Source organism: Meles meles, chromosome 2 (assembly GCF_922984935.1).
Source record: "Meles meles chromosome 2, mMelMel3.1 paternal haplotype, whole genome shotgun sequence".
Taxonomy (NCBI): Eukaryota; Metazoa; Chordata; class Mammalia; order Carnivora; family Mustelidae; genus Meles; species Meles meles.
Genome location: NC_060067.1, coordinates 2,477,185 through 2,491,724, shown reverse-complemented (window position 1 = coordinate 2,491,724; position 14,540 = coordinate 2,477,185). Strand labels below are relative to the sequence as shown.

Here is a 14,540-nt window from a genome sequence, read left to right as displayed (position 1 = left end):
CTGATTATCATCAAGTTCATCTCTAAAGTGGAATTAAACATGTCTTCCCTTAAGGTTTGATCTGAAGATAATTGAAAGTATTTGCGAAATACCTAGCATAGAGACTAGTACAAAGACTGCCCAAGAGATAAAAAAAGTATTGCTCTTAAGGCTGATTTAATATCAAATTTGATTTAGTGTTTTATCTAGAAACAGCTTATTAGAACACATCACAATGATTATTCAAACCTTGCCTATTAGAAAACGCCTAATTTTACATTTAAAATTCTGAGATGACTAATAACTCATGAATATTTACTGAAAGACTTAGTAATCTTTAAAGTAAGTGACCTCTTAAGAAAATAACTTATGGAAATATTTCTATTTTAACAGTTTTTCATTTTTTCTCTTTTGCTATTTACTCTCTTTGAGCGTTAATCTAGTAATATAAATATGTGTGATGACACAAACAACATAATTAAATCATAAAACCAGAAGTCTAATTGTTGAGGATTAAGAATATATTTAGACCCATTCATGTAAGATTATATAAATGTCTTTAGCTAATGATTAAACACGATTGGTGGAGATTAACTCATCCATATAATTTTTACCCCATTTTGAAAGTGTAGTGGATTGTAAACAGCAAAGATGGAGTATTTGCCTTTATAAAACTTATAACCCTAATATTTTGTAACAGACCTACTTCACTTCTTGAGGAAGTGACTCCTTTTGTGATATTTATTTAAGCAAGTTTTCTCAGGTCACTGACTGTTAAATAAATCTAGGTAAGTAAGAGTAATGGATGTTAAAGATTTAAGAATTCCTTACCACACACTGCATTAACTTTCTTGCCCAATATTTCCACTTGCTGAGAAGTTTCCGGTTCTCAGATGTAGCATGCTGTAATAATTGATTATTTATATAACTTTTTGACTCTGCTGCACATAGCTTAGGAGGCCTAGCCCTTACCCTCTCTGTTCCCAGCTTGTAGAACAAAGTACTTTTATCTTTCTCATAGAGGTTATAGGAAATAATATAAGTCTATGTATATAAGATTTGAATAATAATAAAAAAAGAGGAGCGGTATGATTTTAATATATTGTCAGCATAATAGCCATCTCCAGAACTTATTTATTTTAATATTGTTTCTTTTGAATTCTTTTTTTTTTTAAGATTTTTTTTAAAGTCATCTCTATACCTAATGGGGGCTCGAACTCACAACTCTGAGATCAAGAGTCTCTTGCTTCACCAACTGAGCCAGGCTAGTACCCTGTATACTTAATGTTTCTTTTTATCTAACAGAGATGACTCAACCTAGTTTCTTTCCTTTTTGCCTTTTTTATATCCTCATAGAGGTAAGATTAATGTTATATGTAAGTAAAGGAATTGGCTTAGGTTTCTAGGTTTCTAGGTTTCTACAATATGAATTGTATATGTATATAATAATTGTATATGTAAATGAATGTAGTAAGTTATAGTAATTGTATATGATTTAATATAATGATTATGTATAGAGTTTTTGTGTTATAAGGACATTATCACTTGGAATAAAGAAATGTGGTTTTTGGCCCCTGAATGTTTTTGATATATTTGTTTTCTAATGTACTATAACTAAGACCTGCTTTCTATAGGACATTAACAAGTGCCGGTAAAGACCTGCAAGATAATTTTCTGAAGGCTCTGGCAGTGAGAGAAGAAGACAATCGCAATGGAAAAGTGAGCGTGAGTACATTTCATCTGATAGCTAAAAATGTATACACTAAAGGCACAGTTGGTATTAATAATACAGGTTTTAATTCTTCCCTGAGAAGTAATTCATGAGGGATATAATATGGTTCTTTGTCTTATATATTATACAAAGTATGTGGAAAAAAAATTTATTCCCACTTACATCCATAGAAGTACCCACATGGTGAAAAAAAATGATATCATACAACTATTGTAGAGAAAATGCATTGGGACAATGATTGTTGTCTTCAACATTGTGCTAGTCTTATGTTGAAACTTGCTACTTCTTTTCAGCTCAGCCTCCTAGTACAATCCTCCAAGTCACATCATCCACTGTCCCCCAAGTTTTGCCCTGTGCCTACCTGATTTGATTTGGTGGTACCTTTAGAAGATAGTCCTATAGTTTGCCTTGTAATCCTACCTTGGGAGATGTGATAGAAACCACATAATGGAGAGATACAACTTTTGATCATCCAAGGAGAATATGGTCTTGCTTTATTAAAATGTGTGCTAAATCAAATATGTAGTTTTTAATGTTATTTGGAATACATATTTACTTTTACCTTTTGTTAATATAATATTAGTGATAACAGTCTTCTGTAGGTTTTAAGAAGATTCTAGGTCAAGGATTAAAAAAGGCAAATACTCATGCTCAAACTGTAATAAATGTCTTACAGAAAAATAATCAGAAGTTGTGTGATGAAAAGTTTAAAACAGCAACAGAAAAATATGTGTATAAGGTGGTCTATTTTACCGAGGTCTTCTCAAAAAATAGTTGGAATTTTTCCAACAGGACTCTTGAAAATTTCACATGCAGGCAAAATCCTCAATATACTTCATAGAGAGAAAAATTCATACTTTAGTTAGATAATTTAATAGAACGAACTGGGCTTGAAATCAGGGAAAGTTTCTTGGGGGAGGTGGACAAGTGAGATTGAAGAAGTGAAGCTGGAAATATGGATAGAGACTAGACTCTGGAGGGCCTTCTAAATTACAACAGAAAAGTTTAAAATTTATCTGACTCTTAATAGAAAGAGCAGCTACAAAGGCAGAACATATGATGTCATGGGAATCATGATAAGGACTTTCAGGAAGGGACATATGATCATTAGTGATCAAACAAGATAAGGATTATGAAAGCTTTCATATAAATTTAAAATATATACTTGACAAGAACAAATTTCATCTACTCCATAACCTGATTCCATAAGGTTGAAAAAATGGCCCATGATTAGACAGTAAACCGATAAATCAATAAGCACAAATAGCTTTAGAGACCCTAACCCACATTTTAACCACAGTGGTATACTTCCTCTCAAAAATATCTTTTTAAGTCTTTCTCTCCTCTTGGTATTTCCTTTAACAATGAGTGACAGACTCATCCACTCATCTACCCAGATAGAAGCATGTCAGTTACTGTAGACTCCCTACTCTCTCTCACTGGAATGAACTACTATTTTCTCCAAAATATAAATCAGATTACTTCACTTTTCACCATCTCAACTCTCACTTACTTTGATTCAAACTACCATTATATCTTTTTTTTAAAATTTTTTTAATTTATTTTTTTCAGCGTAACAGTATTCATTGTTTTTGCACAACACCCAGTGCTCCATGCAATACGTGCCCTCCCTATTACCCACCACCTGGTTCCCCCAACCTCCCACCCCCGCCCCTTCAAAACCCTCAGGTTGTTTTTCAGAGTCCATAGTCTCTTATGGTTTGCCTCCCCTTCAATTTTTTTTTTATAAACATATAGTGTATTTTTATCCCCAGGGGTACAGGTCTGTGAATCGCCAGGTTTACACACTTCACAGCACTCACGATAGCACATACCCTCCCCAATGTCCGTAACCCCCTCCCCCTCTCCCAACCCCACCTCCCCCCAGCAACCCCCAGTTTGTTTTGTGAGATTAAGAGTCATTATGCAACATGGGGGGTTAGGGGGATAGGAGAAGAATAAACGAAACAAGATGGGATTGGGAGGGAAACTACCATTATTATCTTAAGGAAATTACTATAATAGTCTCCTAAATGATACACCTATGTATTTTCTTAACCTGGCTCCCATCCACTTGCCAATCACTCAATACATTTTCTTGTGCACCCGCTCACACCTGAAACTGTTTTCGTTCCTGGGACACTGGGGTACAACAGAATCCAAGACCTTAAAGAGTTTACATGTTAGAGAGGGAGATAGGAAATAAGTAAGCAAAATGAAAGTGGAAAAATTAACTTCATCTCTGGATAGGTATCTATGGAGAACATAAAAGTAGAAAATCGAGTAGGAAGAGATTGAATAGAGTGGTTGGTTGATTTAGCTAAGGTATACAGGAAAATCACTTTGAGGAGGTGACAACTGTTGGGACTTCAATGACACGAAGAAGATAGCCACAGAATTTGAAGGGAGAGACATCCCAAATAGAAAAAGATTTGAGGGAGCGATATCCCAAGAAAAAGGAACAGCCTATTAAAAACTCCTGAGACAATCGCAGTCATGACATACTCAAAGATGGTAAGAAGACCAGAATGGCTGGAATATATTTATTGAAAGAGATTATTGAAAGAGATCAGGAGCCAGATCATAGGGATTTTAAGGAATTTTGATTTTATTCTTTAATTTTAATTTTTATATTCTTCTATGTTAAACTAGACAGTCAATGGACAACTTAAATAGAGAAGTGACCTAATCTTGTTTACACTTTAGAAAGACTGATCTCACTGCTGCTGTGCAGAGTGGAAGATGTGGGAAGCAGGTCTCGAGAGAGGTGAAGATGTAAGATAGGGAGCTTTTGTAATCAACCAGCAAGAGATGAAACTCAACAACAGGATGGTGCTCGCCGAGGTGGAGTGAAGTTACTGAATCGTGTCCGTGCTTCAGAGGCAGAACGAATAGGACTCACTGATGTATCTGATGTGGAATGTTAAAGAAAGGAAAGTAGGGCGACTACTCAGTTTCTGGCTTGAACAAGGGGTAAATGTTGGTGCTACTCACTGTGGCAGGGAACTATTGAGGAAAGCTGATTTCAGGAATCATTAATGAAATTGTGCTGTGTTGGCAGTACTAACTTTGTGACAGCTATTAGACACTCTAGAGAAGCTGATTGTCTTTTACGCATATTGCTTTGGAACTTAGGGGAGAAGTCTTGGTTAGTATATAAATCTGAGACACACCAATACCTAAGTGGTATGTAAAGTGGTGGGCTTGCAGATATTTGTTAAGTAGAGCGTGTCGGTAAAAAGAATGAGGTTCTATGACAGGTCTTTACGGTACCCAACATTTAGAGATCCGGAATGTGTAAAAGAGCCAGCAACTCAGCCAGATACTGAGAAGTAGCAAGTAGGAGAAAAGTCAGGTGGGAGCCGTGCTCCAAACCAGAAGAAGAAACAATTTCAAAGGAAAGAATGCTCACCATGTCAGATGCTGCTGAGAGGTTAAATAAGGTGATGCATTTGTTTTCCCCTGGCTGCCATAACAAATTACTATAAATTGGGGGCTTTAAACAGTAGAAACTTATTTTTTCATAGTTCTGGAGGCCAGCAGTCTGAAATTAAGATGTTGGCAGAACCATGTTCTCTCTAAAGGATCTACGGGAGAATCTCTTCTATGCCTTTCCCTTAGTTTCTGGTGTTCCTGGAAATCACTGGTGTTCCTGGGTTTGTAGATACATCGCTCTAATCTGTGCCTCCATCATCATGTGCATTCTCCCTCTGTACCTGTGTTCTGTCTTCTGTTCTTACACCACCACCAATAATATTGGATCCTCCTCCCTAATTGGGTATGGCTTAATCTTAGTTTTATTACATCTGCAAAGATCTTATTTCCAAATAAGGTCATATTCATAGGTAACAAGGGTTAAATCCTCAACATATCTTTTGGGGAGGAACATAATTCAACCTATAATAAATGATAAAAAGTTTGACGTTGTTTTTGGCTAGGTAAATGTCATTGTTACATTGGTAAGGACTGTTTCAATGAAGGGTATGGGCAAATGTCTCATTGGAGTAGGTAGAAAAAAATATTTAAATGAAAATGAGGAGAAACAACTGTTTTTTTAAATGATTTTTGCAGTGAAGGGTAGTGTAGACATTGAATGACAGCTGGAGCTGGAGCCCAGGAAGTTTGTTTTGTTGTGTTTTAATATAAGATGGATAGTGTTAACCTGTGTTTTATGTGAGTGGGAATGATCAAGTAAGTACAGAGAGGGGTATTGATGATATAGGGGAGAAAGGAGACAATTGCTGGAAAGAAGTCCTTAAAAGGAAGATGGAATCTGGAACACTAGGAAAGGATTTACCTTTGAGAGGGGCAGAAAACACCCTTAAAGTTATAGGGAGAAGAAAGAAAGAGTTTGTAGGCACATGTGCTAAGTAGGTTGGTGAATTTGGGTTTGGTACAATGAGAGAGCTCTGCTGTGAGTGTATATGTTTTCTCTGCATTGTTGCTCTGAATGATCTTTAAATATATCGTTAGGACTTGGTTTTTCCCTAGAAAAGCTCCTAAATTTAACTTTGATTGAGTACACTAAATAGTTAACATTAAATGTTGGGTAGGTGGTCACTAATTTGGAAACAGGAATCTTATCAGACTTAGAGCCTTCCTGACTCTGAAAATAACATGGGCATTCATTTATTTGGGTCTTTGAATTTTTGATATTGTAATCAGGAGAATACATATCATTGTATCAAGAGTGGCATTTAAGGTTTAATTTTGTTTCCTAGTCTGGTCTTAAAGCAGACTCCAAATGGTTTTATAGAAAACTATAAGAGAATAAACATATTTTAGACAGATCTAATTATGAGGATCATAAGCTTACTTAAAAGCCATTTAGTTAATGGATGCACTTTTTAAAAAGTCATCCTATAAAGTGTACAATATTCATGAGATTTGAATCTATATTAATTTGCTGACAACAGAAATTATATGTGAACTTTATGAGGTCTGAACTCTCCAAGGGAAATGACTATTTCCTACGTATTAGCGTTTCTCTACATAGTGAATGCAAAATAAACGGAGAACTCCAGCCCAGAGGCTCATTTGCTACTCTTTGTGTTTCATCTTAATGAAAGTACAAGCTGGAAAAATTATGTAGTTTCAGAATTGACATAGTTGATCTGCATGGCCTAGTAAGGCTTGAAGGACTAATTCCATAGCAATTTTCCTAGGTAATTTTCTTTAAATGTAGCTAGGAAATTAGAAGAAGATTGGATTTACCTTCCCACATGCACAACTTTTAATTTTATTTTTAAGTTGGGTGATTCCAGGTTTCAAATGCTATTTAGTGTAACTGAATCTTGTTCAGGGTGTCCTCTTTCTCCCTCTGGTCAACTACTTGCAAATTGATTTACTAGTTTTTTTCCATCTAGGCCTTGAATTTACTCTGCCAAAGAGCCTAGAGCTTGGGAAAACGCACTCCTGTCTGTCCCCACTTCCCAGTGGGCCCCCACCCCAGTACTTCAGCGCTCAAGTTATAGGATTACATGCTTATTAAATGCACTCATACCATTTCTACAAACCTGCTGCTTAGGCATGTAGTCTCAGGGCTATGCCCTGGGAGGGAACAGGGTTTTATGACAGTTGACAATTTATAGATATTGTTCAGATAAATCCTTTTTTTAAAAAAGCTTATATTAACCTGGAGGTAACTTGATTTAATTCAAGAATCAATATTATTTTATGAATGCCTCTGAATTTCATACATAATATATGCTTCATATAAGTGTATGTATAATATATATGTGCATGAATACATATATACACACACATACAAGCATATTATACAGAAACACACACATTCCTTTCTTTGAATTCTCTTCCAAAATACTCTTGTTTTAAGTTGCTATGATGTTCTGTGCATTTAGACAAAACATTGAGACTTACGTGCGATTCATGTATAAAAATGTTAAAAGGATTTTTATTAATTGTGTAGTGCCTCATATGACAGATATAATGAGTGTGTTTTCCTGATAATGTAACTATTTAATTTATTTTAAATGTGTACCATGCATGTATTAAAATATTTCTACCTTATGATTCATATATTTCAGATTTAAAAATTCTTTAAAATCTAAAATGACGAACCATTTCTTTCTCACTTATAAGCAGATTTATTATTTCCTGAGAAAGTATATTTTTCTGATTGCTTATGTTGTGAAGCTTTTAATACCACCTCTACAGTGAGGCACGCATTTAGTATATGTTTATGACAAGTGCTTGGAAAAAGATTAAGCAAGTGTGGTTCTAGATATCCAGAAACTCAGAGGCAAATCACACTGATGTGTAGGTGGACATAAAATGTTCACTGATTTTTGATGGTCTTCTGGATTTTCTATATACAATGTCATGTCCTCTGCAAATAGTGAAGGGTTACTTCTTCTTTGCTAATTTGGATGGATTTATTTCTTTCTGTTGTCTGATTACTGTGGCTAGGACTTCAAGTACTGTGTTAAATAAAAGTGGTAAGAGCAGACATACCATCTTGTTCCTGACCATAGAGGAAAAGCTCTCAGTTTTTCCCCATTTAGTATGATACTGGCTATGAGATTTTTATATATGGCCTTTGTTTTGTTGAAGTATGTTCCCTCTATGACATGATGCTATAGATGGAAAACCTGAAAGGCTCCACCAAAAACTGCTAGAACTAAAAAAATGAATTCAGTAAAGTTGCAGGATAGAAAAATCAATGCAGAGAAATCTGTTGCATTTATATACACCAATGCTGAAGCAGCAGAAAGAGAAACTAAGGAGTCAATCCCATTTACAATGGCACCCAAACCAGTAAATTAAATATAAACTCTACCAAAAATGTGAAAGATCTCTACTCTGAAAGTATAAAACACTGATGAAAGAGATTGAAAATGGCACAAAAAACAGGAAAATGTTCTATGCTCATGAATTGGAAGAATGAATATTATTAAAATGTCTATACCACCCCAAGCAATATACACATTTAATATGATCCCCATCAAAATGCTACTAGCATTTTCACAAAGCTAGAACAAAAAATCTTAAAATTTGTAGGGAACCACAAAAGACCCTGAATAGCCAAAGCAACCTTGAAAAAGAAAAAGTTGCAGGCATCATAATTCTGGACTTCAAGTTATATTACAAAGCTGTAATCATCAAAATAGTATGGTACTGGCACAAAAATAAACATACAGATCAATGGAACAGAAAAGAGAACTTCAGAAATGAACCCACACAACTAATGGTCAATTAATCTTCCACAAAGCAGGAAAGAATATCCAACAGGAAAAAGACCATCTGTTCAACAAATGGTGTTGAGAAAACTGGACAGCAACATGCAGAAGAATGAAACCAGACCACTTTCTCACGCCATATACAAACATAAACTCAAAGGGGATTAAAGACCTTTATGTGAGACCTGAAACCATGAAAATCCTAGAAGAGAACACAAGCAATAACTTCTTTGACACTGGCCATAGCAGCTTCTTTCCAGATACATCTCCCAGTGTGAGGGAAACAAAAGAAAAAGTAAAACATTGGGACTACCTCAAAATAAAAAGCGTCCAGTGAAGGAAACAACAAACGAAACTGAAAGGCAATCTATGGGATGGGAGAGGACATTTACAAATGACATATCCAATGAAGGATTAGTATCCAAAATATATAAAGAATTTCTAAAACTCAACACCCCCAAAATGAATAATCAAATTTTAAAAATGGGCAGAAGACACGAATAGACGTTTTTCCAAAGAAGACATTTAAATGGCCAATAGACACATGAAAATGTGCTCAACATCACTGATCATCAGGGAAATGCAGATCAAAGCTACAATGAGATACCACCTCACACCTGTCAGAGGAGCTAAAATCAATGACACAAGAAACAACAGGTGCTGGTGAGGATGTGGAGAAAGGGGAGCCCTCTTATGTTGTTGGTGGGAATGCAACCTGGTGCAGCCCCTCTGGAAAACAGTATGGAGTTTCCTCAAAAACCTACAAATAGAACTATGCTACGATTCAGCAATTGCACTACTAGGTATTTACCCAAAGACTAAAATATACTAATTGAAAAGGACACATGCACCCTGATGTTTATAGTAACATTATCTACAGTAGCCAAATTATGGAGCTATCTCAAGTGTCTGCTGGCTAATGAATGGATAAAGAAATGATACACACACTCACACACACACATTAAAATATTACTTAGCCATAAAAAAAAGAAATACTGGGGCACCTGGGTGGCTCAGTGGGTTAAGCCTCTGCCTTCAGCCCAGATCATGATCTCAGGGTCCTGGGATCGAGCCCTGCATCGGGCTCTCTGCTCAGCGGGGAGCCTGCTTCTCCCTCCCTCTCTCTGCCTGCCCCTCTGCCTACTTGTGGTCTCTCTATCTGTGAAATAAATAAAAATAAAATCTTAAAAAAGAGAAAAGAAATCTTGCCATTTGCAATGACATTGATGGAGCTGGAGAGAATTATACTAAGCAAAATGAGTCAGAGAAAGAAAGACAAATACCATATGGTTGCACTCATATGTGGAATTTAAAATACAAGAGCAAGAGGAAAACCAAGAAACAGACTCTTAACTATAGAGAGCAAACTGATGGTTACCAGAAGGGGGGGATGGGCTAAATATGTGGTAGGGATTAAGGACGGCATCAGATGTTGTGAGAAACTGTTGAATCATTATATTGTATACCTAAAACTAATATTACACTGCATGTTAACTAACTGGAATTTAAATAAAAACTTAAAAAATTCAGAGAACTAAGCACATTGTGTGACTACATGAGATATTGAAAAATCATTTTCTCAGAAAAACCAGAGAGAATGTTACATGCATTAAATATTTAAATCAAGTTGAGATTAAGGGTATTTTTTTCTTGCAATGTCCAAAAATACCTTATTAGAAACGGTAAAATTACAGAGGGTCCTTGAATGAAGATGTAATGTCTTCATGTATATGAACGAGACTAAAAATTGTAAAAGTCAAAAATGTGATGATTGTATGAAGAGAAGTCTATTTAGGTAGAAATAAAGAGGAAAAGTGGGTTATTGTGAAACAGTAGTTTCCAGTTTCTTTCTAGATTACTCTGATCAACATCTTTCTCTCCTATCTATGTCTATGACATAATTATCTTATAGTTTTCTTACTTTAGATTTTATTCTTTCTTGGGCTGACTACCTGATACTTCCTTTTTTTTTTTTTAAAGATTTTATTTATTTGTTTGACAGCTAGAGATCACAAGTAGGGAGAGAGGCAGGCATAGATAGAGAGAGAGGAGGAAGCAGGCTCCCTGCCAAGCAGAGAGCCCGATGCAGGGCTCGATCCCAGGACCCTGGTATCATGACCTGGGCGAAAGGCAGAGGCTTTAACCCACTGAGCCACCCAGGCGCCCCTGACTACCTGATACTTCTACTTGAAGCTACATCCTTTCCACTATACACATTTTTCCTTGGAATGATCTAGCCCCTGTACATCCACCGCCATTAATCCAATGAATGTGTTTCTTGCTACCAAACCAGAGGCGTAGGGCTTTGCTGTGCATCTATTAATTAATTTATTCAATTATTCATTAAATGTTGGTAGCTATTCTATACTAGGCATTATGCGAGCTTCTGGAGATACAGTGGATTTCAAGTGTCATATGGATCTTGGAGTTGCTTGGGAAAGAAAGTGAGTAACCAAGAAAGCATATAGATAAAGCAAACTTACAACTGTGGCAGGTGCTGTGAAGGAAAAACAGCAAGTTCTGATTGTGTACAAATGGTCAGGAGATGATACAATCAGATTTTCAGACAGAAAAAAATAGTGCATCTTCAGGACAGAGAATAAACTAGAGAGAGGATAAAACAGATTCCATGCAAGATCAGATTAGAGAAGATAAATCAGTAGCCTGGATCCGGAAGATGACAGGAAAGAGGAAGAGCTGATCTGACACTTACTTACAAGGGAAACTGGGCAGGCTCTGGTGACAGGGTATCGCTCAGACCGGGGCGGAAACAGAGGGAGTGGACATGGACAACTGGCCCCGACAGCTGGGTAGATGGTGCGGCAGCTCCTTGCCACATGGTGCATTCAAAGGTCCAGAGAGGGGCGCAGAGAGACCATGGATCTGACTGTGAATATATAGAGTTTGAGTTGTTTTGGCAAAAGAATTTGTTGAAATGTTAAGTAGGCAACTGGAGAAAAAAGATCTCCAAAATTTACTCCAGTGTTTATCTCCACATTGCTATCGCACAGATACTTAAATTTATATGCATTGAAATTAATTTTCTTTTCCTCCTATACTCCTCAGATCTCACAGCCAGGGGGCCACCAAGTGCAGTCAGTTGTACCTTATAAATATGTCTCAAATAAATGTGGAGGGAGCATGCAGGGATGCCAAAGAAGCAGAGGGCAGCCATCTCAGAGGGCTCTGCTGGGCTGTGCTCAGTAGCACAAGACAGTGCGTGGAAGGGGATAAGTTAACTGTCCAAGAACGTAGACAAACGGTTGATGTGATCAGACACGCATTTTAAGAGTACACTGGCAGCAGGGTGATACACAGCTCTGTAGAGGGGGAATGAGGTATGAGACAGGGAAGCCACCTGAGAGGCCACAGTAACATTTTAGATAATAGATAATAAAAGCCTGGGATAAAGAAATGACAGGATAAATAGTGGAAAAAGGTGGGGTTCAATAATTGTGGAGAAAACTATGAGCCCTCTTACTCATTTTCATTTAAGAACTGGGAGTTGAGTACTATTCTTGTGTTTTTACTTAGGGGATTCAACAGCGTGTGAGCAGTTGTTAATTTTATTAATGGAAAGAGAAATGTGATCTTGGCATTAACAGATTTACTGTATTTCAGTAGATAAGAGCATAGAACTTAGAGATGGATAGTAACTAGGCTCATGTTCTAGATTTACTGCTTAGCCAATATTACAGATCACAAAAGGTCTGTGCTGAATTTTCCAAGCCACAATGCCCTGCTCTGTCATATAGAGATTAAAAGAATACCCTCATCATAATATTAATTATGGAAAAGAAAATGCAGATTAGATACTTGGCACACTGCATAAAACATGACACGTATTTAACAAATGTGATTTCTGCAGTAGAAGAAAATTATAACATTGCTAGAGTTATAGTGAATAAAAAAGAAGTTGTAGAGATATTCAATTGTTTTCAAGGGAAGCACTGAATGGTTTTGAGTCTCTAGAAAAGACGGTTGAAAGTGTTCCTTAAGACATTCAGATACTGGGCAGAGGACATGAACAGACATTTCTGCAAAGAAGACATCCAGATGGCCAACAGACCCATGAAAAAGTGCTCCACGTCACTCGGCATCAGGGAAATACAAATCAAAACCACAATGAGATATCACCTCACACCAGTCAGAATGGCTAAAATTAACAAGTCAGGAAATGACAGATGCTGGCGAGGATGCGGAGAAAGGGGAACCCTCCTCCACTGTTGGTGGGAATGCAAGCTGGTGCAACCACTCTGGAAAACAGCATGGAGGTTCCTCAAAATGTTGAAAATAGAACTACCCTATGACCCAGCAATTGCACTACTGGGTATTTACCCTAAAGATACAAACATAGTGATCCGAAGGGGCACGTGTACCCGAATGTTTATAGCAGCAATGTCTACAATAGCCAAACTATGGAAAGAACCTAGATGTCCATCAACAGATGAATGGATACAGAAGAGTGGTACATATACACAATGGAATACTATGCAGCCATCAAAAGAAATGAAATCTTGCCATTTGCGACGATGTGGATGGAACTAGAGGGTATCATGCTTAGTGAAATAAGTCAATCGGAGAAAGACAACTATCATATGATCTCCCTGATATGAGGACATGGAGAAGCAACATGGGGGGGTAGGGGGATAGGAGAAGAATAAATGAAACAAGATGGGATTGGGAGGGAGACAAACCATAAATGACTCTTAATCTCACAAAACAAACTGGGGGTTGCTGGGGGGAGGTGGGATTGGGAGAGGGGGAGGGGGTTATGGACATTGGGGAGGGTATGTGCTATCATGAGTGCTGTGAAGTGTGTAAACCTGGCGATTCACAGACCTGTACCCCTGGGGATAAAAATACATTATATGTTTATAAAAAAAAAAATTGGAAGGGGAGGCGAACCATAAGAGACTATGGACTCTGAAAAACAACCTGAGGGTTTTGAAGGGTCAGGGGTGGGAGTTTGTGGGAACAGGTGGTGGGTAATAGGGAGGGCACGTTTTGCATGGAGCACTGGGTGTTGTGCAAAAACAATGAATACTGTTACGCTGAAAAAAATAAACTAAGATGCTCTAAAAAAAAAAAAAGACATTCAGATACTTACAGATTTTATTAGGGTTCCAAAGATTGTTGGTCATTACCAAGATATTACAGAAATCAGAATATTAAAACAATATTCTGTTACGGATTTTGATTTATGTTATAGGAAACCACAGTCTATTTCATTAATTTTCTGCTCTGTGCAAACCACTTTGCTATTTGCCATGAACAAAGACAGGACATAGACCCTCCCAACACTGTTCCTAATGTAATAGGATTATGTAACTCTTTCAAGTGGCTCAGTGGTGGAGTGGAGATGGGGTGGGGCGAGTTGTTCTTTTTCAGATGGGAGTAAACTAAGAATCCTGGGTTTACTGAATGGAAAAAACAAAAATAAAATATTCCTTTCCTAATCAGAGACGCATGAGGATTGTAAGAGAGGTCACATGGTGTTCTGGGCTGAGAAAATGGAACCTGTTGACACTTACTTCCCCACTGAATGTTGACTGTGTAAACAGTACATGGCTGACTGGTTTGGGCTTTGAAATATGCATTATTGAAGCTGGTATAAAAGGACTGCTTAC

At 37.0% G+C, this 14,540-nt stretch overlaps 1 protein-coding gene across 3 annotated transcripts in view; it reads left to right on the top strand.

Moving 5' to 3' along the window:
• The window catches only part of CFAP299 (cilia and flagella associated protein 299), a 613,349-nt gene that overhangs the window by 207,867 nt on the left and 390,942 nt on the right, over window positions 1-14,540 (top strand). For all 3 annotated transcript variants that reach the window (XM_045984663.1, XM_045984671.1, XM_045984677.1), the window contains exon 3: window positions 1,614-1,704. In XM_045984663.1, the coding sequence (XP_045840619.1) occupies window positions 1,614-1,704 (91 nt within the window). The remainder of the gene's footprint in view (window positions 1-1,613; window positions 1,705-14,540) is intronic.